This window comes from Quercus suber, unplaced genomic scaffold (genome assembly GCF_002906115.3).
Source record: "Quercus suber isolate HL8 unplaced genomic scaffold, Cork oak 2.0 scaffold_286, whole genome shotgun sequence".
NCBI lineage: Eukaryota > Viridiplantae > Streptophyta > Magnoliopsida > Fagales > Fagaceae > Quercus > Quercus suber.
Window position 1 is genome coordinate 470,776 of NW_027069742.1, and position 24,181 is coordinate 494,956.

The window sequence follows — 24,181 nt, forward strand, 5'->3', positions numbered from 1 at the left end:
TTAGTTATTTTCTTGTGAAAATTGAAGATCAATCTAGAAATAAACTAGTACAGGATTATTATTATTATTATTATAGTGTTGCAAATCAAATTTTTAAGCTAAATTGTAATTTACATCCTCTTAGTTTGGGGTTGTTTCTAAATCGATCTAGGGACTTTCAAAACTTTTAATTTATACATTCGATTATTACAATGATGTCAATGTATCCCATTCATTATGATTTATCACACTTTCAATGTTAACCCGACCAAAAACTATGTTTGTTTGTTTGTTTGTTTTTTTTTTTTTTTTTTTTTTTTTTTGGGGGGGGGGGGGTAGGTTAATGGTATAAGATTCTAAATGTATGTTGACAAAAGGAATAAATTGAAATTGTTACAGTATCCGAGAGCATAAGTTTCTAAGTTTTTGTAATTAAAGGATTGATTTAGATGAAATTTCAAATTTAGAGAGTTCAAATAATATTTTTGCTTTTTATAAAGAAGCAAACTGAAAAATTAAAGAATGTCGAGATGCATTTCATAATTGTGAATGTCATCACAGCCCAATAATCACAGAAATTCATGACTATTACCATAAGAAAATCATAATGGAGAAGGGATAAAGAGTTTAATAAGTAAGTTTATACAATCGACTTGACATCAAACAGTCGCTTTGGCCGAGTGGTTAAGGCGTGTGCCTGCTAAGTACATGGGGTTTCCCCGCGAGAGTTCGAATCTCTCAGGCGACGTTTCTCTATTTTTTTGCCTCTTCATTCAATCCTCACTACCATGTAGAAAGATGTTTCACACTTCCACTACCATTATTATTCTTGGGGACAGTTTCTATATTTAAAATAATAATAATAATAATAGTAAATCTTTTGATTTTTAGAAAGTAGAAGTTTCATTTTCAATCGCTAAATATAGGGGATATTTTGTTCCTAAAAAAAAAAAAAGAAGTAAATATAGGGGATATATTTGATTTTATACATAATTTCACAACATAGGTCAATATTTTCTGCCCACTATTTTTTTATATAGACCCACCAATTTTTTTTTTCTCTACCATTCACAATTAATAGCTTAAGTATCTAGTGAAATTGGGTAAGTTAGTAGAATTGTTGTATTTCAATGGGAGACAAGTTAGACAACTACTCACTAAGCATTACATAAAGAGATGTTTGGGGGTAAAAAGCCAAACCAAACTTAAGAGCCCTTAAGATCCTTAGTTTTCCTAGCTAAAGTTGTGTTCCACTCAATTACATTGTCTTTTTACATGTGAAAATTTGGAAGAAAAGTATATCAATTTACTGAAGATCGATAGCCAAATTACATCAATGTGTAACAAGAATGGGATGTCTCATCGACCAAATTATGAACTACGGCCTCCTCCAGAAGGTCTCTTCTTTGAGACATAATAACCAATGGACTTGGCAGCCATGGGTTCCCCCAAATTTTGATCTCTCACCCATCGCCTATCAGTACCCTGCAAAGCAATTCTCTATATAAATGTCAAGAAGTCTTGGTAATACTTATTGATTGGGACTTGGAAGAGCTACGATTATGTTAACTACTCACTATCCTATGCAATGCACAATATATATATTAACCTCATGCAATTCATTTAAAAATAGAGACGACGTTAAAACAAATGAGTAACTTCCCTAGATATTATACTTAAGATTTTAGATATTACAAGTTTAAGATCTTTTTTTTAAAATAAATTTGAATTTAGAATAGGTGCTCTCAACCCAAACCTATCTTCTCTCGTTATGTAAGTGCACAAAAATGGATTGAATTCACCAAATGAACCAAATAGAACTGAATGGGACCAAAGTGGATCAAATAGGACCGAAGGGGACCGAATAAGACTGAATGGACTGAATAAGACCAAGTAAGACCTAATGGACCGAATAGGACCGTATGGGACCAAAGTGGACTTTGTAGGACCAAATTAGACCGAATAGAACTAAAGTGGACCGATTGGACCGAAGTAGAATGAATAGGACCAAAGTGGATCGAATAAGACTGAATGGACCGAATAAGACCAAAGTGGATATATTTGGACTGAATAAGACTGAATGGACCGAATATGACTAAAGTGGACCGAATAGGACCGAGTAAGACCAAAGTCGACTGAATGCGCCAAATTGGACGGAATTGGACTGAATGGACCGAATAAAAGCAAAGTAAAAATACTAGACTGTATAGAATCGAAGTGGACTAAATAGGTGGTATATGACCAAAGTGGACCGAATAGGATAGACTAAGACCAAAGTGGACTGATTGGACCGAATATGACTAAAGTGGACTGAATAGGACTGAGTAAGACCAAAGTGGACAGACTAGACCGAATAGGACCGAATATGACCAAAATGGATCGAATAAGACTAAAATAGACAGACTAGACTGAATAGGACCAAAGTGGACTGAATAGGACTGAGTAAGAGCAAAGCCGACCGATTGGACCGAATGGGACTGAGTAAGACCAAAGTGAACCGAGTAAGATCAAAGCGGACAGACTAACCCGAATAGAACCAAAAAGGACCAAAATGGACCATTTAGGACCGAATTGGACCGTGTAAGACCAAGTAGATTGAATAGGATATATTCTTGAGTGATGATTAATTCATACCTGAAATAAAAAATGCAAATCAAATGTGAAATCAAAAGGAGAAGACATACTAAGAAATTTGTAACATTGCTCTAGTCTTTTTCTCCTTTACAAAATTTTAGGAACAAATAAATTTAGAGTTGAAAGTTGTAATTTATGATTTTTTTTTCCCATTGAATGGTTAAGAATTAAAGTGAATTAATCAATAAATCCCAGAAGTGTGTGTATGCGGGCGCGTGTGTATATATATATATATATATATATAATCAGAATCCTATAGACTACTTTTCATAGAAATAATCAGATTGGAAACATATTTTCAACAAGACTAACGCTAGTTTCACAATTTTTATTATTAACATTACAGGTAGTGATTACAACATTACCTACACATCAATAAATAACAACTTTTATTAGTTCCAATCGAAGTTATGGAAAAATTATGTTAGTGGATTTATTGATTCAATGAGTTTGTACGGTCAGTCAAAACCGTTCGAAGCACAAGCACGTTAAAAATAGCAGAGGAAAATAGCCATAAAAAAATCAAAAGAACATAATAAACGAGATATAAAAATAATAATAATAATAATTAAAAAAAAAAAAAACTTCATAACTTCACTGCTAGTTTTTTAAAAAAAAACATCACCGCTAACAAAATTAAAACGACCACAAAGTCCACAAGTAGGCAAATTAATACTTTCATTAATATCATGGAGTACTTAATACATTCTCATCCTTAAATTTGGGTCCCAAATGCTATTTTCGAAGCCTCAATAACATGTTGGCCAAAAAACAATAGGGTAAATTCTATCAAATAACATCATAGCACTAAAAAGCATTGAATTTCAGGTTATGCACTTTGAACTGCTGGCTACAAAGAAACTGAGGAGCGGGGCAAAAGAAACAATATGCAGTGTTCTTGTTGTCAACAGTTCTAGTGACCATACTTTTGGAACTCGCAGTGTTCATGTTGTCAACAGTTCTAGTGACCATACTTTTGGAACTCCCACTCGCTATTGTCTGCAAGGGAAAAAAAACACTTAATGAGAAGTCACAGCTCACAATATCTGAAGTATACAGAGCAGATAAGGATTAAGCCATTGCATGAAATATTAGATTGCACCACATGGCCCATGGACTAGAGGAATGTCCGGTTCCTCCTCCAATCGGAGAGAGCCATGGTTTGAATGCCCCGAGGCTCATGACCTAATGTTGTAAGCATAAATAAATACATTAATAGATTGCCATAAAATATAGTCCATACCCAATGGGCAAACTTGGCGAGTTTTCAACCATCGACTGATGCAGTGGAAGTGGAAGGCATGGTTGCAAACACCTACAGAAAAATAAACCATGTTTGTAAATAAAACAATTTAGCCATTGAAAAACCAAGGCACATATGAACAAATCAATTTTCACATTCAGAAAAATCAATTGGTCATCATCAGGCATATGATGACAAAGAAGATCCTTCTCAAAGAAGAACTCCCAAGTTATTAAACTTTGAATCAAAGCTTCAACGAGTAATGCACTATTTACTGTCAAACTACCTGCCAAAAGTGGGGGAAACTAAGACACAAAGCTTGAGAATACACATATCTATGGGAAGACATAGGTCATAACTGGGATCCTAAAGTTCACAGAACTATAATGTTGCAAACAGATACTTAAATTAACCAATAGAACAGAAGTTCTTCCTCAAAACTAAAGAGGGGGACCTGCACAAAGAAAGTAACAAACTATCAACAACCCACCATTAGTGCCTTCCCTTCCCAATCAAACCACCAACTCATACTCCGGTTTGTCCTTAAAGTTGAAGAGGGTGTTTAGACCATCCTCAGTTTGGACACAGTTAATTACTAAGAATACAGTGGGTTATGGAAAGATACACTGGAAAAACAAGATGAAGAGGATGTTTAACAATCCTCAGTTTGATAGAGTCAATTAATGAAAATGCAGTAGCATATGTAAAAACACCATTGTCCTTAAGAAAAAATTAAAAGAATCCTTGCCAAGATTAAGGAAAACCAAAAAGTCCTGACCATGAAACCACTTTTCCCTCCCCTATACTTGGGAGTAGTATTTATTTATTTTTTAAACTAATAAATGAGGCTCTTGTCCATGAAGAAAACCGCTGAAAAAAAGGACTTCCCTCATAGCGCTTAAACTTGGTGAAGAAAATAAAAATTACTTTCTTCTAGTAGACTATATATATAAGCGTTGAATTCCTCAATAGTTAATACTGATCACAAAATTTGGTGATGGACACTCATAAGGAACCTGTCATTCTATGCCCATTTGGCTACCGCCGTGCTGATACAAAGAACAAAAAGATTCCAAAAATAAGACTAAATTCTAATCCTAAATTTCAGATCCCAAGTGCCTTATCTAAGCATACGCACTAACAGAAAGTGATAATTAAAGTGTCAACCCTGATTGAGCCACTGCATATGCAACAAAGTTACCAAATTAAATGGGCCAAATCTGATTGATAGTGCATAGTTACAATACCTATCAAGCACTCACACTCCTAGAGTATGATTACCAAAGCTAGAAAGATAATAATACATGACTTTCAGACTTTTAGAGTATGATTATTTATTGTCATGTCCTCAATTCATAAACTCTGCTCATTTCGCAATACCTCGATATTATCTGAGGAATAAAGAAGCAAATTTTCAAATGTTAACGCTCAAATTTCTAAGATGTTTAAACCCCAACCATTACTAGAAGTTTCACTAGATCCTTAAGTGATAATCTTCAAATTAGCTTATAAACAAACTGAATCTATACACCTCGGAGCTCCCGTTATTCACTCCAACTCCAACTTCGAAGAGTAAACGAAATTTCCCATAATCTAATTTAAAAACTCAAAACAATTCACAGCAATAAAAGTCGATGACATGCAAAGTTTGTAATGGACAGACATATTTAAGCAAAAAAACCACACTACATCATCGGATAGTTTTAATATCCCACCATATCCACTTTGCGAGATGTAATCAAAGCCCGAAATCCTAATCACACATGGCTAAGTAATATCCCCACAAAAACAAGGAGACCAACTTCATCCTCTAATCCAAGTGGGGTTATACACATTTAACCAATTCAAGACCAAATACTCGCATAACCAACATTGTGACTAACATATCATATGAAAACAAAAAGAAACACCTCGCATGGAGATTGAAACACAGTTCACACATATTAATACTTTCCAAAACAAAACATAACTCCATTGTGGTTACTACATTAAAAAACAACCAAGTTAGCAGACAAACAAAAACCCATTTATTAATCACATACTCTCATTATTTTTCATCTCTCACTCTCTTATTTTTGGGTAAGATTACACAAATATTCATAAGAACAAGAAAAAAAGAAAAGAAAAGAAAAAAGAATTAAGGTTAGTTCTTACCCCAAGCAACAGTGCATTCCTCGCTAGTAGCACTAGCCTGATTCGCCTGACACTCAATGCCTAATCAAAACCCCATATCAGAAAAAACTCAAAAAAATTAAAACAAAAAAGAAAGCTCAAAATTAGGGGGTACATACAGAGATCCATGATGTGGTTCCTACAGATGGCACAGTTATCCACCACAATATCTGCAATCAAACAAAACCAACAAAATTAAGCAACCAAATTCAGAGAAAAACAAAAAGAGAAAAGAAGGGAAAATTGATAAGAGAAATAACCCCAAGCCCAGAGAGAAACGGCGTTCCACTTTTTGATTTCGAAGCGTTTGTTGTTTTTCTTAAAAGAAGAGGAAGACGAAGAAGCCAGAAGGGCTGAGCTTGAGGAGGCGGGCTCGGCCTCGGGTTCGGTGTTGGCTGGAACCATGGTCACGTCTGTATCTGCGTCTGTTTCCATTGCTTTTTCGCTTTGAGACTGAGAGAGAAAGACGTGGGGTTCGGTTTTCCCAGGTAAAGTAGGAGAGAAAATTCTGAGTACTGAGGAGTAGTGTGTGTACAACGCTCGCTGATGACAATTATAGGGAAAAAAAACAAAAGTCGGTTATACATGGCAAGGGGTAATTCTTACATGCTTCGTGAGAGCAATGCTCCCCCTCCTATACATGAGGGGTGGGTCTCAAGGTAGGACTCACGCATGGAGCACACATATTATATGAAAGGAGGGAGTATTACTCTCAAAATACCTAAGTTTTTTCTCATAATAAGTCGGATTGACTTGATACGAACTCGAATTAAATATAGACCAACTTGGTTTTGCTTTTTTTTTTTTTCTGAGGCCAACTTGATCCAAACCGGTTAATCTGTGACCTGATTCATTTTTTAAACTTCTTTTTTCTTAAAATATATTCCCTTTGTCTCTGTTTGTTTGTCATTTATTCTATTTTGAGATATCTCAAAATATTTTCTTATTTCTAAAAATAAAAATAATTAATTTACTAATGTTTCTATTATACTCATACTTTATTTTCAAAACTATTTGAAAAAAAAATAACAAATATTTGAAAAAATCAATTAATTGGGGCACTTTTATAGTTGCCTCATTAAGAATATCTTTAAAAAAAAATGATAAAAATTTATTTAAAGGTAATTTTGTAAACAATTAGTGATATTTTTTTAAAAAAATTGACTTTTCAAACAGAACAAACAAATATGAACTCGAGTTAAATATGGGCCAACTGGTGTTGCTTTTTTTTTGGTAGGCCAATTAGATCCAAAGGCTGGCTAATCTGTGACCCAATCCATTTTTTAAACTTCTTTTTTCCTAAAAATTATTTAAACGCTACGTAGAAAGGTGTACTAGATTGCTAGGTGCATGCCATTATCACAAAGGCACAATTAGCTTGTGTATGCCCCATTTTATTAAAAAAAATAAGGAGGTAAATGAAAGGGGAAAAAAAAAAACAAAAGGAAGAACTAAAGCATCTACTGTATTGTTTGGTGTCTACACTAATAAGCAGGAAGCACTAACCTTATAACAGAGTAACATAACACTAAGTAAGTTAAGACTACTAAGTAAGTAACTATTAGTCTATTACTAACACACTAAAGTTCAAGTTTGTCTAACTAGCACAAAGTGACAAACACAAATGTTGTGGTATTTTTTTAATAATGAAATTATAATGTTGTGTTGTATTTTTTTAATTGCAATTTTTTTAATGATTAGGAATTTGAGTATTATGAAAGTTCTTGTAGTGCCCAAAAAAAAAAAAAAAAAACTCAATTGGATTTGTACATAGAAGAGCCTAGACTTAGCAAAAAGCAAAATTCAAAGTTGGAAGTTCAAAATTACAATAAGTTTTAAAAAAAAAAAAAAAAAAAACTCAATTGGATTTGTACATAGAAGAGCCTAGACTTAGCAAAAAGCAAAATTCAAAGTTGGAAGTTCAAAATTACAATAAGTTTTCAGAGCTCTCTTTAATGGCACAGGATCTAATGAGCATTCCTATAACTATTGTTGCATCTAAATCAAGTTTTAGTATAGGAAAAAAAAATTATTACTCCATATCGATCACGTCTTTTTCTTGAGAATGTGAAAGCTATGTTATGCACTAAAAGTTGGTTATATGGATTTAAAGGTATTTTAAATAATTAGTAGAGTCATAGAAATTATACATTTTTAACTCTTTATTGATAAGCTTTGATTTGCTTTCATGGTACACTTAAGGTATATTAAAATATTTGTATTGTAGATGAAGATACTGATAAAATTGGCTAACTTGAGTTACAAGTCGCAAGTACGAATATTTGTAGTGCTGAATCTATTACCAACGTTGAGTAGAATGAGATATAATTCTTATAAAATATTCACTTGTTCTTATTTACTTAAATTGTTATGTTTATTTTTAGAGCTTTTTTAAAAATTTAGTTTATCTTTCTATATAATCTAACTTTATTATTATTTTAAATGCAAAATGAATTTGTGCACTTAATAATAAGGCAAATAACTTGACATGGTCCATGACATTTTGTTTTGTAATTTTTTTTTTTTGTTCTTTTATGATAATGATATCATTAGTGAACTTTGAATTTGAAGTATGTAAAGAATTTTAGTCATGCTCAAAAGTCAAAACTATCAGAATTGCAAGGATATGTAAGGCTTTATATTTTTTGGTTTGTTTATTTTTTCCCCTTCACATGTATAATAATAAGTTAGTAACAAATAGTCTAACTATTTGATTTAATTCATTCTCTCTAAAAATTTGGCATTTATTTATTTTTTTAATGTAAAAAATATGGGCCAACCTGACCTACAACCCAATTGACCCAACCCATTTTCAACCCGTTTAAAATGTCCCATTTTTTACTCGGCCCATTTTGATCTGCAACCCAATTGACCGAACCCAAACCCGACTCGACCCAATCATTTGCCATGTCTAGGTGTGATTTTTTAAAATAGACTCTTTAATTGGGGAGAATTGAATATTAATTCAATTAATAGAACACAAAAATGGATATTTTTATTAATTATTAACTGACATTGTTTTTCTTATACAACAATTATAATATGTAATATCCGCTCGTTATGAAAAAAATTTGTAATATTTTGGTGAGGAACATTACTTTTATAAGAGCTGAGTTGATTACTGTAGGGTCAGTTTTTGCGGCCCAAGCCCAATGAGGTATGGATTCGGAACCCACTGAGCCCAAAACAATAAATTTTGTAGAGAGTGGGCGAAAGGGCTAGGCAAATAATGAAAATAACAGTATTAAACAACAACACCAATGCGAGAAGTTGAATTAATGTGCTCTCGGACTAATATGAGTATTCTGTCCGAAGAGATGTTTTTCATTGATAATCAAAGGTTACTATTTCTGGAGCTACAACCATCTAATATCTCCTTTCTCTCTCCTGTTTTTCCTCCCCTTCTATCAGGGGTACCCTTCCTTATATAGCATTACCTTCTTACATCTCCTACGTCCACTTGTTCATCATCCAGGCTCCCACTTGAGTACATGTCCCATCATCCCACCTTTAGCCTTATGTGAGTGGCGGTAGCTGAGAAAGCACTGTTCAGGTGTCCTGTCCACATAAATGCGGCCAGAAAGGTAGGTACAGTGCATTAAATGTGGTGGTTGAAGTATGCCTCCTTGATATTTCTCCGTTGCCGTTATCTTTATGTGTGTCCGAGGTTCCTCTCCCTCTTGACACTTGTCAAATAGATCACTTGAACCTCCCATACTCGTGCTTGATCAAACCTCTTCGGATCCGAGGCTCATGACTACTCGGACATATGAGCATCTCCTCGGATGGAATACGTGTTCATCTCCAGGCATCCCCCATTGGCGTGGGCATCCGACTGAAAGCCCCATCTCCTCGGATGAAGAGTGTTCCTTATTCAGGGCCTTGGGCCCAATAAGTTGGGCTGGGTTTTCTCCCCCCACAATTACTAAAATACTTTTTTTATTGCAAATTAATCATGATATATCATTTTAACAAGTTGTGGAAAAAAAAAAGAGTTATGTTAATTACTATTTTAATATGTAATTATGGATAATTGTAATCATATTAGCACTTGTTTTTATTTTCAAGGATTTCTAATGAATTATTAATAAAAACGTAAAAAGTAAAGAAAGTTAAGTGTTACACTCAAAACTTCAAAAAATATGTATTTTACAAAGATATTAGACAGAGATTTTGCATATTTTCCCTTAATTTTTTTTTAAATTTCAATTTTAATGTATTTTATTAAAATTATAGATAAAACATGAATTTATGAAGAGTAAACAATATTTTGCTCACAAAAAATTTAGAATATATGTTAAAAAAAAAAAAAAAAAGGACTCGTAAGTTAATCATAGAATTGTCAGAATATTAATTCAGTGAATAATTAAGGGGGCTTTCATCAAAAAAAGAAGAAGAGAGAATAAATAAGGTGGGAGCATATATATATATATATAATAGTGTTTTAATTTGTTTCCAAATAAAGATAGTGAATGTGTTCATCTTAGAATATATGAGCTAATGGTAAGGTATCATGTTGCCATTATGTCTTCAATGGTTGAACAAGGTGTGGCCTCTATAGGTCCATTGACAATTACTTTTTGTGTTTGCTTACATGGTTGGGGTATAGATGTCATCATGATGAGGTTTTCTGTCAAGAAAGTGGAATAATAATGGTTACCAATAGACATTTATGACGGTGGAAAAGGACGTCCATTGGTTAATAGACTCAATGCATACAAGGAATCCTTGGGGATATGAGCCAGTTACCAAGTTGGCACAAAAAAAACAATTCAACTAAAAGTTCACATCATTGAGTTAAACTGTAATAATGGGATGAAAATAAGTGTGGCGAACAATTTATTTAACTTTTTGTTCAAAAATTTTTAGTGAGAATGTGTTAAAATATACTTGAATCTGAATAAAATTTTAAAAAGTAAAAAAAAAAAGTAAGGTTTTAAAAAATTATAATAAAAAACTAAAATTTTTTACTGAAACTAAATTTTTTTTTACTGAAAATATTATAGATAAATATAAAAGTTAGCAAAAATAGTATAACGAGATGCATAAATAGTATCAAAAAGTACAATAAATTTCATAAATAGTAGTAAAAATAAGCTGAATAGTAAAATAAGCTGACTTTTAATTTTTGCCAAATAATAAATACTGTGAAAATGGTAGTGTACCTGAACATTTTAGGGTTTTGTGTCTTTTTATATATATATTTTTTTGTAGAAACACAATTCTCTTCGGCCCATAATGTAAGCCCATGCACTGCCGTTTGTAAAAGCAAACGGTACTGTATCCGTATTCTCTATTCCAAGTGGGTGTGCAGAAGCCCATTTGTCGACACAAGGACTTCTTAGGGATATCAAGGCCCAGCTAGCTAAATTTCAATATAGGGATTTTGTGTGTAAGGACAAAATTTAGTTACAAAATTAGTTGTAATTTAAGACTATAACCTTATTCAATATATTTTTTTTATTGGAGCTAAATTTTGATAAATCTACCATTGGATTATATTTTTTTCTTATATCGTTCATACTTCTAAAATTTATAGAAAATTAAAGATTAATAGTTATGTAATCAATAAATTGTTTAAATTACAAGTTTTTGTAATTTAAAATTATACATAAAATATAATCTTATAGATCATATAGTAAATAATATTCAATTGAAACAAAATTGAAAATTTGACATGTGTATTAAGAGTGTAAAGAACATACAATCCAATTATTAGATTTTTGAAATATGTAGTAATGTTAATGATATTGAGTAGGGTTACACAATTTTATAACTAAATTTTGTCATTTTTAGAAACACAATTCTTTTCAGGCCATAATGTAAGCCCATGTACTGCCTTTTGTAAAAGCAAATGATACTGTATCCATTTTTCTCTGTTCTTAAGTGGGTGTGCAAAAGCCCACTTGTCAATACAAGGGCTACTTAGGGTTATCAAGGCCCAGCTAGCTGAATTTTAGTACTGGGATTTTGTGTCTATTGTTAGAAACACAATTCTTGTCAGCCCATAATGTAAGCCCATGTTTGTCAAAGCAAATGGTACTGTATCCATTTTTCTTTATTCTGAAGTGGGTGTGCAAAAGCCCATTTGTCAATACAAGGACTTCGTAGGGATATCAAGGCCCAGCTAGCTGAATGTACTGAGATTTTTGTGTCTATTTTAAGAAAACTAATTTAAACAAAAAGTGAGCTTTTAAAATATTTTGTAGAAATATAAGTAGAAAACGAAAGTCAAAAAGTTTCATTTTATTTATATTAGTAGTCATTAACTCTTGTAATATACGGAAATTTAACCATATGTTTAGAGAAGATCAACCAAAATTTAATTAGAATTTTCGTATATTACAAGAGTTAATAAATTTAAAAGGAAAAAGAAAAATATTGCCTAATTTAATTAGAATTTGTTTAAATAATATCAACCATAATTTAATCAAAAATTTTTAATGTTATTGTGTTGTTTTATCCAAAAAGACGGGGAGCCCTAATTTAATTAAACTTATGTACCTAAAAATATTTTATAACTCCAAAAAGCAAATTAGAATATATTTTATGATGATACATGAAAAATGGGATTTTTTAAAAGTCTACGTGGCATCATTGGAAGAAGTTAACAAAATGTCACATACATTCATTTTATGTACATTATAGATTAATAAAATTGACTCTTAATATATATATATATATATATGTTTTGACCTTCTATAATAAAATTTTGAACACACTGATCCAATATTTTTTTTTGTAAGCGCAACTAAAATAAATTTGAATATGATCCTCTTACCAACAATTTGACATTTTTAAACAAAACAAAAAGCCCAACAACAAACTAATTTGATCTTAAACCTTAAAAATAAATTTTTTTTTGTTAAATCTGAATGTGCTTTTAATTTGTTATTTGTTTAGTGGGGGTTGGGAGCGTGGGACAGGTCGAGATTGATTGAGTGCAAACAAAAAAAAGTGTTAACACAACACAAATTTTCTTAGTATTTGTTTGAAAATATCTTATATAACTTTTTGTTGAAAGGATAAAATAAATAGGGACTTACATGAGACTTGCAAATAGTAGAAAAAAGAAGAGGTAATAAGCTGGCTTATAATCTAGACCCAAATGTACATGATGATAACATAAAACACCACCATTGAAAAATTGTTCATATGGCTCGTCTACAGGAAACAGGAGGATGGCACAGCCAAGTTGCCTCGTCCGTCCTTAAGGACGGACGAACAAGGTCTCGTCCATCCCAAAGGACGGACGAGGAAGGCATGGCCATGCTAAGGCACGTCCACCCCTGGTTATGGATGGACGAGCCAAGCATTCATGACTTCACCAATAAGTCAAGACCTCCATTACTCGTACCGAGACACCGGTTCAGATGAAGCAACTTCTACGGAAGTTATGGGAGTTACCTCTGATTTTGATGAACTCCTCGACAATAGGAACGGTTATCAGAGAAAATAACCGTTCCATGCGCTATATAAACCCGATTCTGCGTAGAGGTAAGGGATTCTGACTCTTTCATTTTGGAGAAGAAAAAAAAAACACTTAGACATATTCCCTCTCTATTCCAGCCTTCTAACTTCATCATCGGAGGGTCTTAGGCCGGTCTCCACCGGTCTTACTCTGATTGAGTTTGGTTTTACAGGATTCAATTCTCAAGATTGTCAAAGTCTGAAGATTTTCAACCCACTGATCTTCGAGGAGTTATCAGTACATATAATATAATTGCAAAGAATAATAGTTATCAAAGTTGAATTGAATTGTTAAAAAAATTCTGCAGCAACCACTATCAAAAGTAAAATATGAAAGTGAGACTACAATAGACAAGGGATGTAGGATTGTGTAAGGGAAAAGGAATAAAACATATCAATGAGTGGAGGGGAAGAAAAATTCTATTTAAAACCACTTCCAATCAATTTGAAACTAATGCAAATTTTCTTACCAAAACTTATTATTAATTAAATTATAAATTTGGAAATTAAAATCCATACCCTTAAAAAATTGGTTGTTCGTTTTCAATATATTTTCATAATAATTTAATTTTCATAACTTATATTTGAAAACTATAAAATTATATTTTAATACTATATATATATATATATATAAAATTCAATAATTGGGAAAAAAGAGATTTGAAGACCAGATGTCTCTATTGAAAACAATAGGAAGTGCAAATTGAATGAGCTACAAGGCTCTTGAATTAAGCATTAAATAAATTAATTGTATCACAATAGTAAAAATTAGCAAATGACCTTTTTTTTTTTAATCTAAAAAATATCTAAACAGATTACTTAGGAATAAATTTTTTGTATACTCTACCAAATAATATTATGGCCAGATTTTTTCACAAGTTAAGAGCATCCACAGCAGTGTAGCTATTTTTTTAGCTATTTAGCACTACAAAAAGCTACTTTATCTACTTTACCTACTCATTTTACAAAACATCCAATAGCAGTGGATCTATTTTAGTTTTTAACATAATAAAATAATATAAACATCACAATAAAATAATATATTTATTATAATAAAATAATACATCCCACTATCAAAAAAACACTACAAACCGATCAATGGTACAATTCACAACCACTGCCAACCTAGAACAACCACCCACAACCACTGCCAAAAATCCAATATATCCAGATTTCAATAATATGAAGAAAGAAAGATTTCAACAATCATATCTACATGAACTTCCTTGCCCACTTGATCAAAACCAATAGAAAGGGTTGGATTACAAGGACCCACAATCCATCAATTAAAAATTAAGGAAAACCACAAAGCCCCCAAATGAAAATCAATGGATCCAAGCCTCCAAATGTCTATGAAGCACCCTAACCCATCAGTTTGAAGAAACAAATAACACCGGCCAAAAAAAAAAACCCCAATTGCAAAACTCAATCATTTTTTTGTTTTTGTTTTTGTTTTTGATAATATGAAAAACCCAATCTTGAAAAAAGTAAGGTTGTGGAAGAACTGCTCTTGCTTCCATTGCTGATTCTTTGTGATTGTCTTTGAAATTATTTTCTAGGTTTTGCTTTCAGACCCTGTTAACCAGAGCCTGAAGACTAAGGGAAGTAGAGAAGCTGGAGAGAGAGAAAAAGAAAGAAAACATAAAATATTTTTTTAATGAGAGAAGAGAGAGAGAGTTTAATATATATATATATATTTTATATATTTTAGCTTTTTGCTATAGTGCACAACTATTTATGGCTGTGTATTGTAGCAAGAAGCGAAAAATTTTTAGCTATAGGACCATTGCTATAGCATGCATTTTAAGTATTAGAGGTGCTAAAAATAGTTATATAGCTATTTGGCACCACTATTGCTAAATTTTTAATTCTAACATCAGCTATGTTCAACTAGGTATGGAATTTCATATGTATCTACTTATATTTATTTCTAAATGTGTTCATGTATATGTATGAGATTACAAAGCTAGTAAATATTGATAGGACTTGCCAAATAACACCCCTTATCTAAAAAAAAAAAACAACAAAAATGATAAAAGTAAGACACTTAAAATCAAATGACCCTCCTAACGTAATAACTAAGCTAGCTAATAAGTGATAAGACACTTAGCTTGTTATTACCAAAAAAAAAAAAAAAATGTAGAACTAAACTCCTTGTCCCCAAGGTATACTTATCATTAGGGGTGCTTGCGATGCAGTGTAGTTTTAAACAATTTTTAGCACTGTACTTTGTTGTGCAGTTTAGTCAAAATAATAACTGTACTACACCTTATTTTTGTAGTAACATGTGCAGTGCAGTGCGGTATAAAGTTTAGCTAAAACTATAACCGCACCGCACCTCACCTCATTTTTGTGGTTACATGTACAGTGCGGTGTATAAAATGAAGTTTAAACAGTTTGAAATCGGTATATTTTTCAAATTTTGGGCTTTTCCTACTCAGTCCAAAACTAATTTTTCCCTTTGTTTTGGGCCAAGTTTTAAACTATTGAGTTTGTTTTTCTCTATTTTGGGTTGGCTTTCCTAGTCAACATTTGCTAGGGTTATTAAACTATTATTATTATTTTTTTAAAAACTAGGGTTATTAAACTATTAATAATATATTTAATATTTAATATTAAAAATAAATAAATATATTAATATGAGAGGGCGCAGTGCGGTGCAGCTTATACAGTTTTCATATTATAAAATTGCAAACTACACTGCATCATGTAGTGCGGTGCGGTATAATTATGCAATTTTGCGAGTGGTTTTAGTGCGGTTTGGTGAACACCCTTACTTATTGTACATGCAAATTAGACTATCAAAACTATGTAAGAGAATATGTGATAGCTCTAACAGTACATTTAAGTGAAAAAGTCTAAGAACACTAAAAATGAAACTTTTAACACTTAAAGTCTAGAGAAATAGAAAGAATAACATGGAAAGTAAAGAAAGCATGGGAAAAATGTGGAAAACCCTTTGAAAGGGATGAAAACCAATGGATGAGTAAGGGGGAATGTCCCTCACTCTCTTGAGCTTTATATTATGTAAAAATGAAAGCCTTTGTACAATGGTGATGTTCTTTCCCAAAGAGTGCATTTTTTCTCTACCTCACTTTCCTTCCCAAACTTTCTAGCTTTTCCCTTAGTTTCTCCCTAGGTTCTTGCCTTAATGGTTCAGCAACATGCTCCTCTTATAATATGAGGAATGTTGCCAGGTACATAAGGACAAGTGTCAAATTGTAATTCCTCCATTAAATGCTAATGCAACTATTGTACTATGTAATTGTTAGAGGAGAGAGAAGCATGCCAATGTCATGGTAGTGGAATAAAGGGCGGCTCTGCTATTACGTGGTGGGCAAACCTTAGACAAGGAAATGGACATTAGGGATGCTAGGAGTGATACACTAGTCTTTAACAGTGGTTCAGCACGAGCTCAACTAATAAGGGGTGTTATAGCATCTGACCATAGGGGTTGCTATCTCCCTTTTGCGCAAGTGCTGTTTATCCATGTCAAGTGCAAATCTCACTCTTGCCCACCATGTTCACGCCATTGGCACAGGTCAAAGATCCTTTTCTTCAGCCAGCGTTCCCTTCCTTTGTTCATAACTGCTCCACATGATAGGTGTAATGTACACTTATCATTCTATTTTCGCAATATATCCACACGTAAATAGTTCCTGTCCTCGAAATTCTAAAAATCATTCGTTGTCCCCACTTCATTAATCATCCTTATTTTAGTTGGGCCGACACCCTTAAATGAGATTTATTATTAAAAAAAAAAAAAACAAAAAAAGCAGCCTTATATATATATATATATATATAGTCTATGACTAACACAAAAAACTTAATTGGTAAAAAATAAAATAAAAAACTTAACAGTTCATTGTTTCTCAAAAAAAGAAAAAAGAAGGAAAAAAAAAAATTCATTGGTACTATGTCTACTTACCCAATCCCTAATAACAAGAAACATTATTGTGACTTGTCTAAAGGACTTATTGACTATATAATTAAAATACAAATGAATGATTATTGGAATTGTCACTCAAAAAAATTAGAGAAGATTTTCTATTAAAATAAAAATTAGAGAGGAATCTTCTAAACAAGAAAAATGCATGTGTTTGGTTGGCATAAATTTAAGGTGAAAATTTAATTTCTTGGGAGTTACTGAAATTATGAGTGTTCAGCTGATTAATATGGTGAAAGTTTGAATATCTTGGACATCTCCATTCTTATAATTTATGGGATTCTAAAGTCTCACATGAAAGTTAAGAATTTAAAAAAAAGCAGCCTTATATATATATATATATATATAGTCTATGACTAACACAAAAAACTTAATTGGTAAAAAATAAAATAAAAAACTTAACAGTTCATTGTTTCTCAAAAAAAGAAAAAAGAAGGAAAAAAAAAAATTCATTGGTACTATGTCTACTTACCCAATCCCTAATAACAAGAAACATTATTGTGACTTGTCTAAAGGACTTATTGACTATATAATTAAAATACAAATGAATGATTATTGGAATTGTCACTCAAAAAAATTAGAGAAGATTTTCTATTAAAATAAAAATTAGAGAGGAATCTTCTAAACAAGAAAAATGCATGTGTTTGGTTGGCATAAATTTAAGGTGAAAATTTAATTTCTTGGGAGTTACTGAAATTATGAGTGTTCAGCTGATTAATATGGTGAAAGTTTGAATATCTTGGACATCTCCATTCTTATAATTTATGGGATTCTAAAGTCTCACATGAAAGTTAAGAATTTACATCTCCAATGTCTTGCACTTAATTGTAAGCTTATCAAGATTTCGATCCATTTATTCACTTAACCCTAAACTAGTTTGTTTGGAACTACTAAACGCCATGATCCAACTACTCATGAATTCAAACAATCGAAAGATTAAACTCATGAAAATCTTAAAAATTCTTAAAAAAAAAACAAAAAATACCAATCCATCACTCCCGAAAATTTTATTCAAATGGATTTATTCCCATGCATACTTGAACCACAGCATGATTAGACAAACTTGCAGGTGCAGCTAGCATTAGCTTTCAATCTATTTTGTACTATAATCTTATCATCTTTTTTAATAATCAGTTTTCTGAGTCAGATCTAGACCACCTCCTCAAAAGCTAGACGGCAAAAAGAAATCTTATCATCTTTTTTAATAATCAGTTTTCTGAATCAGTTTAATATTTGGCTTTGATTCATTCTGGGGGAGACAAAAAGAAATCTTGTTTATTTGGTTAAATCCAAACTTGGCACACATGGCTAGCATGGAGTTTCTAAAAGAGTTTGTACGGTCATGCGTAATATACGATATACAGACAGGACAAGGCAGGTATATAGTCAGACACAGTAAGCCCCATTAGTTAATTAGAAATTACAGCAATAAAAAGCATCTACAAAACACCAAATCTGTCATCATTGTATACGTAATACACATTACAATATTAATCAATAGGTTCTTTCTCATTTCTTAATCAATAGGTTTGTCTGGATGTATATTGTATATTGAATCATAGCCTATAGAAGAAGAAGATTAATTAATAAAAAAACCAAAAGAGTGATGTAACGATGGGAATTTGAGGGTTATTTTTGTGTGTACATTCTTGTACTGAAAGCAATAGATTTTACACTTCCAACAGGAAAAAGACTTATGTGGACTAAGTAAATGTTAAATGGGATTCAATAATTTGGCAGTAATTAAACACTATATATTAGATTTATCTGCATGTCTATCTAATCTCATGTCAGAGTATTTTAATCAACTCGTTTTTTGTGTATGTGCTCATGTGAGAACCATGTTTATTTCCTGTTTGTCTTCTTCATATCTTATGTGTAGAATAGCCTGAAGCTTCTAAAATAAAGTATCGTTAATAGCTATGGTAATTTCAAGTTATACATCGTTAAAGATCAAGGTTATCAAAATCGGGATTCTAAATAGAATCGTGGGAGTTAGGTGGAATTGTGGATCGTAGGATTGAATCGTGGATCATAAGGTCCTATACTATTTGAGAAAAAAACAAAAAAATATACATTGGTATGTTAAATAATCATGTAAATTATACATTCACTGATATAATTACCATACATCCCTACATTCATTTGTAAGCATCATTTAAAAAGGCTAAAAATCTCAAAACGTGATACTCTATTGAGATATTTTTTATTTGGGTCCAACTGATGCTCTCTTTACATTAGAATGGAAAAGCTTGGTTTATTGGAATTTTATTTTTCATTTGGGTCCAATTGAGCCTTCTATCAAGTTAAAAAAGATTACAAGAAATCAAGGTCATTTGGGATTGTCAAAATCGAATGATCCTACTAATCCTGAACGATCGCAAAGATCCTTGAAAGATCCAGATCATTTTGGGTAGGTGAGATCGTAAAATCGTAAGATCGTAGGATCCAGATCAGAATTTTGACAACTATGTTAAAAATATATTAGCTCATTAGCATAGTCTCAAGCCCACCTTCTATATGTGTAAGTCAAGTTATATATTGTTAAAGATATATTAGCTCATTAGTATAGGCCTAAGCCTTCTATTTGTGGAAGTTTTTTTTTTTTTTTTTTTTTTTTTTTTTTTTTTTTGTGAGAGAGTTTCAACTTATGGTTGGGATTGAACTTTTAATTGGTTTTTGGTGTAGGACAAAATTGAATTTTAAATTTCTTATTCAACCATCAGAAACTTGATCAGTTTAGCTAACTGAAACCCACTACTATACATCTTTAATTTATAAAAGTGTAGTACAAATTCTATTACATTGAACATTAACATGGATATATATATATATAGTAAGCTAAACCCTACTAATAATAATACAAGTAGGAAACTTGACTTACACATATAAAAAGATTAGGCTTAAATATGTTAATGGGCTAATGTATCTCTAAACCTCCGACATGTGATTTCAAAACTCTAAACCTTAGGAAGAGTTATCTCATGCAATGAGTATATATGCACCGGAGCCTCAGCACATGTGAGTTTTTACAGGTATAAGTGTCACCAATTATAATATACTAGCCGAATGCATATGTTAACTGTAGGGGATACATTCTCAAACCTTAAAAGAGGAAATAAAAATTGTAAATCTACTAGTGAATTGTTTGGAACTTAAAGCAAAATACATTGTGACACAGAGAAAGGATAAAAATACTCTGTTTACTAGTCACATTTTAATTGTGTTAATACGATGTAAAGGGTTAATATCATAGACATAGAGTCACCTATTGCTATTTATTCCAATGTTTTCAAAACTGCGAAGAATGAGGATTTGAATCCAAATTTTTTACATTGAAAAACTAAATAATGTCACTTGACCAGGATAGTCCTAACCATACAAATACTAAGTTAAAAAACCTTGTTATAATATTTGCTAATCATTATGATTATCTACTATCTTAATTAGTGGGTTTTCTAATCTTTATATGAAAATGATATGGTAAGTTCTAAGAGTCGCTCAACTAGTGAATTTTTATTTTTTTGGTCGAATAAAATCCCAATAAATTGATTCATGTTATGGAATGATGATAAAAAACATTTATCTTAGAGTGAATGTTATAGGTTGACATTGTATCGTATCTATCAAAATTATATATATATATATATATTTATATCATTTTGTAATCATGCATACCCCTAGACTATTTCTTTCCTTTTCTTTTTGGTTTTTAGATAAGAATTTTTGACCACTTCATAGAATTAGATTCAAAACAAGAAGAGGTCTTTTTTTCTTTTCTTTTTTTAAAATAAAAAATTGGCCTCAAAGGCAATCCAAAAATCTAATGGGGGAAATTAGTTTTGCTGTTATTTTGGGAGTATGATGCATGTCATGTACACAAATTGGCATAAAGAATCTTTAGATTAACACTTAGGAAAGTAACATTTTTTTTTCAATGATTGACATAATCTATTATGATTAAAAGAACATCACTTTCACTTGTATTAAACATTAATACCAATTTTTGTATATATAAAAAAAAATTAACACTAATTTTATTATGCACTAATCACAACAAATCATAGTAAAAAAAAATGTTGAAAAATGGTGTGCCCCGACCTATTGGGATTCTTTTTCCACAACAAACTAGGCACCCAGCTAGCTCAAATTCCACGAGCAGTCTACTGATTCTACTCTTCCCCTTGCATGTTCTTGTAACCTGTAAAGCACAAAATAAATACACAACTTAATTAATTCCATAATATCTAATCCAATCCCCTCTCAACTGGCCCTCATACCCAAAGATGCTCTTTTGTTCTCATTTAAATTGTCAACGTAACCTTCTTTAATTCTCCATAAGTTATCGCCCCAACCTTTTAATTTCTCTCCTAGCCTCCACAATCTCTTTCTTTCTCCCTCTCACACACATCTCAAGCACATAGTGTCACATGGCTCAAGATCATGAACCTCTCAACCCAAACCCAACCCAAACCCACTTCAACCCAATTTGCCGGTTCCCGTCACGTACCCGGATCCCCCTCCGGCGACGGAAACTACCGACGGTCCGCCTAGGAGGGAATAAGAAGCCTAGGAGAGTGCTTGCCCTAGCCAAAATATTCAGGAGGATGAGACTAAGGTGGCTCAAGTTGCAGTACAGGATAATGTTGAAGAAACTCAAGGAGTACTATAAGAATATGATTAAAGATATGAAGGAAGCTAGTGCAACCCTTGAGACTTTCCACCATAGGGTTCTCTTGGAAGCCTCGCTTGCTGTGCCAGTCATGGGAATTTCTTTCAATAGCTATCCATATTTGCCTGGTTCAGATCGCCCTCGAACACTCACCATGTGAAAATCTCCAAGGTTCATTTACTTCTGTTGCTTTCTCTACAACCTTTATTGTTTGCTTTAATATTAAGTCAATTTGAATTAATATGTATGAAAGTTAAATGAACATGTACAATAATGTCTTTCCCAGCTACCAATTATATATATCTTTTCATATGTTAAAAGTATCAATTTTTTGTATGCATGTACGGACAATAGTGTTGGTGGAAATTATAAATAGGAAGAGAAATGTAAATCTTACTTATGGAGAATCTTTTAATAGGCCATGGCTGGGAAATTAAAGGAACTTTTGTAATTCTCTCTATCTAGTTTCTCTCCCTCTGTCTCTCTCTCTCTCTCTCTCTCTCTCACAGATTTCTTATTAACCACAACATGTTGCTATGAAGTTTAATTAATGGGGTTGGATCATTTGGAATTTTCTTATTAACTACTGTAACAATTTGATTACAAAAAGATCACAAAAGGACTTGGTAATCAAGTTCCTTATTAACTTTTTTTTTTTTAATTACCACATCAATTTGTAAAATTTATGTAAATAATTTGTCATTTTCTTAACATCTATCAATAAATTTTGAACTTCGAACTATTAAAAAATAATCTAAAATTATTTACCATTTAGGTGAAATATATATATATATATATATATGAACATATTTTTTTAGTGCAGATCCAAGTTACAAGGTCATATACTCAAGTCACAATCATCTATATATATTACAGTTTTTATAGCATTATCATGTGCTGTAGGTAAGGTAACAAAGCTTAAAATGGGGAAAAGATATCACATATTCCAATTCAAAGTTCAAACTGGCTTCTAGATCATCATCTAGGCATGCAAGCTGTCATCACTTATAGTACAACTCATAAGTTAAAACCTATACATCATCCTTAGATAATTTTGTGTTCAACATTTACATTGGGAAGCTTAATTTATTAGTTAGTAGTCAGTGCTGCACCAATTAGCTTTTTTTGGTTTTGGTTTTTGGAAGAGCACTAATTAGCTTTTACATCAACTACTTCTGAGTTGTGACTTTTGAGACACCGGTGGGGGCATTAATTAAATACATGAAGAGTCATTTTCCCTAAATTTTAAAGAAGGCTATTTGTTGTTCACAAAAAAGAAGGCTATCTGTTAACTGACGTTATAAGGAAACAAGTTAGGTGCATTTATTAGTCTATGAAATACTGATTTTTTTACAATTTCTCAACAAACAAAAAAAGGGGTTAAAATGTGAACATATAATATAAAATAAAAGCAAAAAAACACAAATTTTCATAATGAATTTGTGCATGCAAACTTTCTCCACAAAAAAAAAGCATGCAATTTAGTGAATTATTGATGAGTGTATTTTTCTTTTTGAAAAAGATACATTGCAACTCATAATTGAATATTCATTACTTTTTATGGGTTTCAATAAGCTCAATTAGTAAAAATTTTTATGGTTGAATAAGAGATTTGTGGTTCAATCCCCACCTATACTAAAAATTAATTGGTGTCTTGGTCTGATAATAAAGAACTATCATTAGGAACAGATGCCATAGGTTGAAACTCTTAAAAAAAAATATTCATTACTTCTTAACATATATCTTTTGGACTCTTCTAAGAATAAAACTATTATTTTTTTCTCTCACATAATCTCACTAATTAAATTCATTATAAATAGTACCAATGAAATGTAAAGAGTGAGCATTATTCTCCAAATATTGAATAATTTTCCCTGGATGAAGACCAGTTTTTATTGGTTAAGAGGCTTGTTCTAACTTCTAATTGAGAGTCAACCACCAAAGTTGGTATGCAAGCAAAAGCATACTCATTTAATTTGTTGATGAAAAGGAGGAATGATGAAACTCATTGGCTTGTGCCAATTAATGATTTTGCATCTACCTCGAATTGCTTCAATTTCCACTT

General features: G+C 31.8%; 2 protein-coding genes and 1 non-coding gene across 4 annotated transcripts; 2 read left to right on the top strand and 1 right to left on the bottom strand.

Moving 5' to 3' along the window:
- The first annotated feature begins 645 nt into the window (after positions 1-645).
- TRNAS-GCU (transfer RNA serine (anticodon GCU)) lies at positions 646-727 on the top strand. The gene has a single exon. It is a non-coding gene; the product is annotated as a tRNA-Ser (tRNA).
- A 2,547-nt stretch (positions 728-3,274) lies between these two features.
- Positions 3,275-6,595, bottom strand: LOC112001674 (RING-box protein 1a). 2 transcript variants are annotated; one of them, XM_065782019.1, is made up of 6 exons: positions 6,289-6,595; positions 6,148-6,198; positions 6,011-6,070; positions 3,857-3,928; positions 3,561-3,612; positions 3,275-3,512 (listed from the first exon to the last, which is right to left on the bottom strand). In XM_065782019.1, exons 1-5 carry the CDS (start codon positions 6,461-6,463, stop codon positions 3,575-3,577), a joined length of 396 nt encoding a protein of 131 aa, XP_065638091.1. In that variant the 5' UTR covers positions 6,464-6,595; the 3' UTR covers positions 3,275-3,512; positions 3,561-3,574. The 2 variants fall into 2 exon arrangements, with proteins under 2 accessions (XP_065638091.1, XP_023889617.1); XM_024033849.2 differs by having other exon boundaries at positions 3,275-3,612; positions 6,289-6,591.
- A 15,081-nt stretch (positions 6,596-21,676) lies between these two features.
- Positions 21,677-22,590, top strand: LOC112001696 (uncharacterized). Its single transcript, XM_024033874.2, has one exon. It carries the CDS (start codon positions 21,875-21,877, stop codon positions 22,274-22,276), a length of 402 nt encoding a protein of 133 aa, XP_023889642.1. The 5' UTR covers positions 21,677-21,874; the 3' UTR covers positions 22,277-22,590.
- Positions 22,591-24,181: the final 1,591 nt, after the last annotated feature.

Bases quoted from the DNA above. Each gene is read 5' to 3' on its own strand.
- LOC112001674 (XM_065782019.1), bottom strand. From the start codon at position 6,463: ATGGAAACAGACGCAGATACAGACGTGACCATGGTTCCAGCCAACACC. The intron at 6,199-6,288 runs GTTATTTCTCTT...GTTTGATTGCAG, and splicing joins CGTTTCTCTCTGGGCTTGGG to ATATTGTGGTGGATAACTGT. The intron at 6,071-6,147 runs GTATGTACCCCC...GGTTTTGATTAG, and splicing joins GAACCACATCATGGATCTCT to GCATTGAGTGTCAGGCGAAT.
- LOC112001696 (XM_024033874.2), top strand. From the start codon at position 21,875: ATGGCTCAAGATCATGAACCTCTCAACCCAAACCCAACCCAAACCCAC.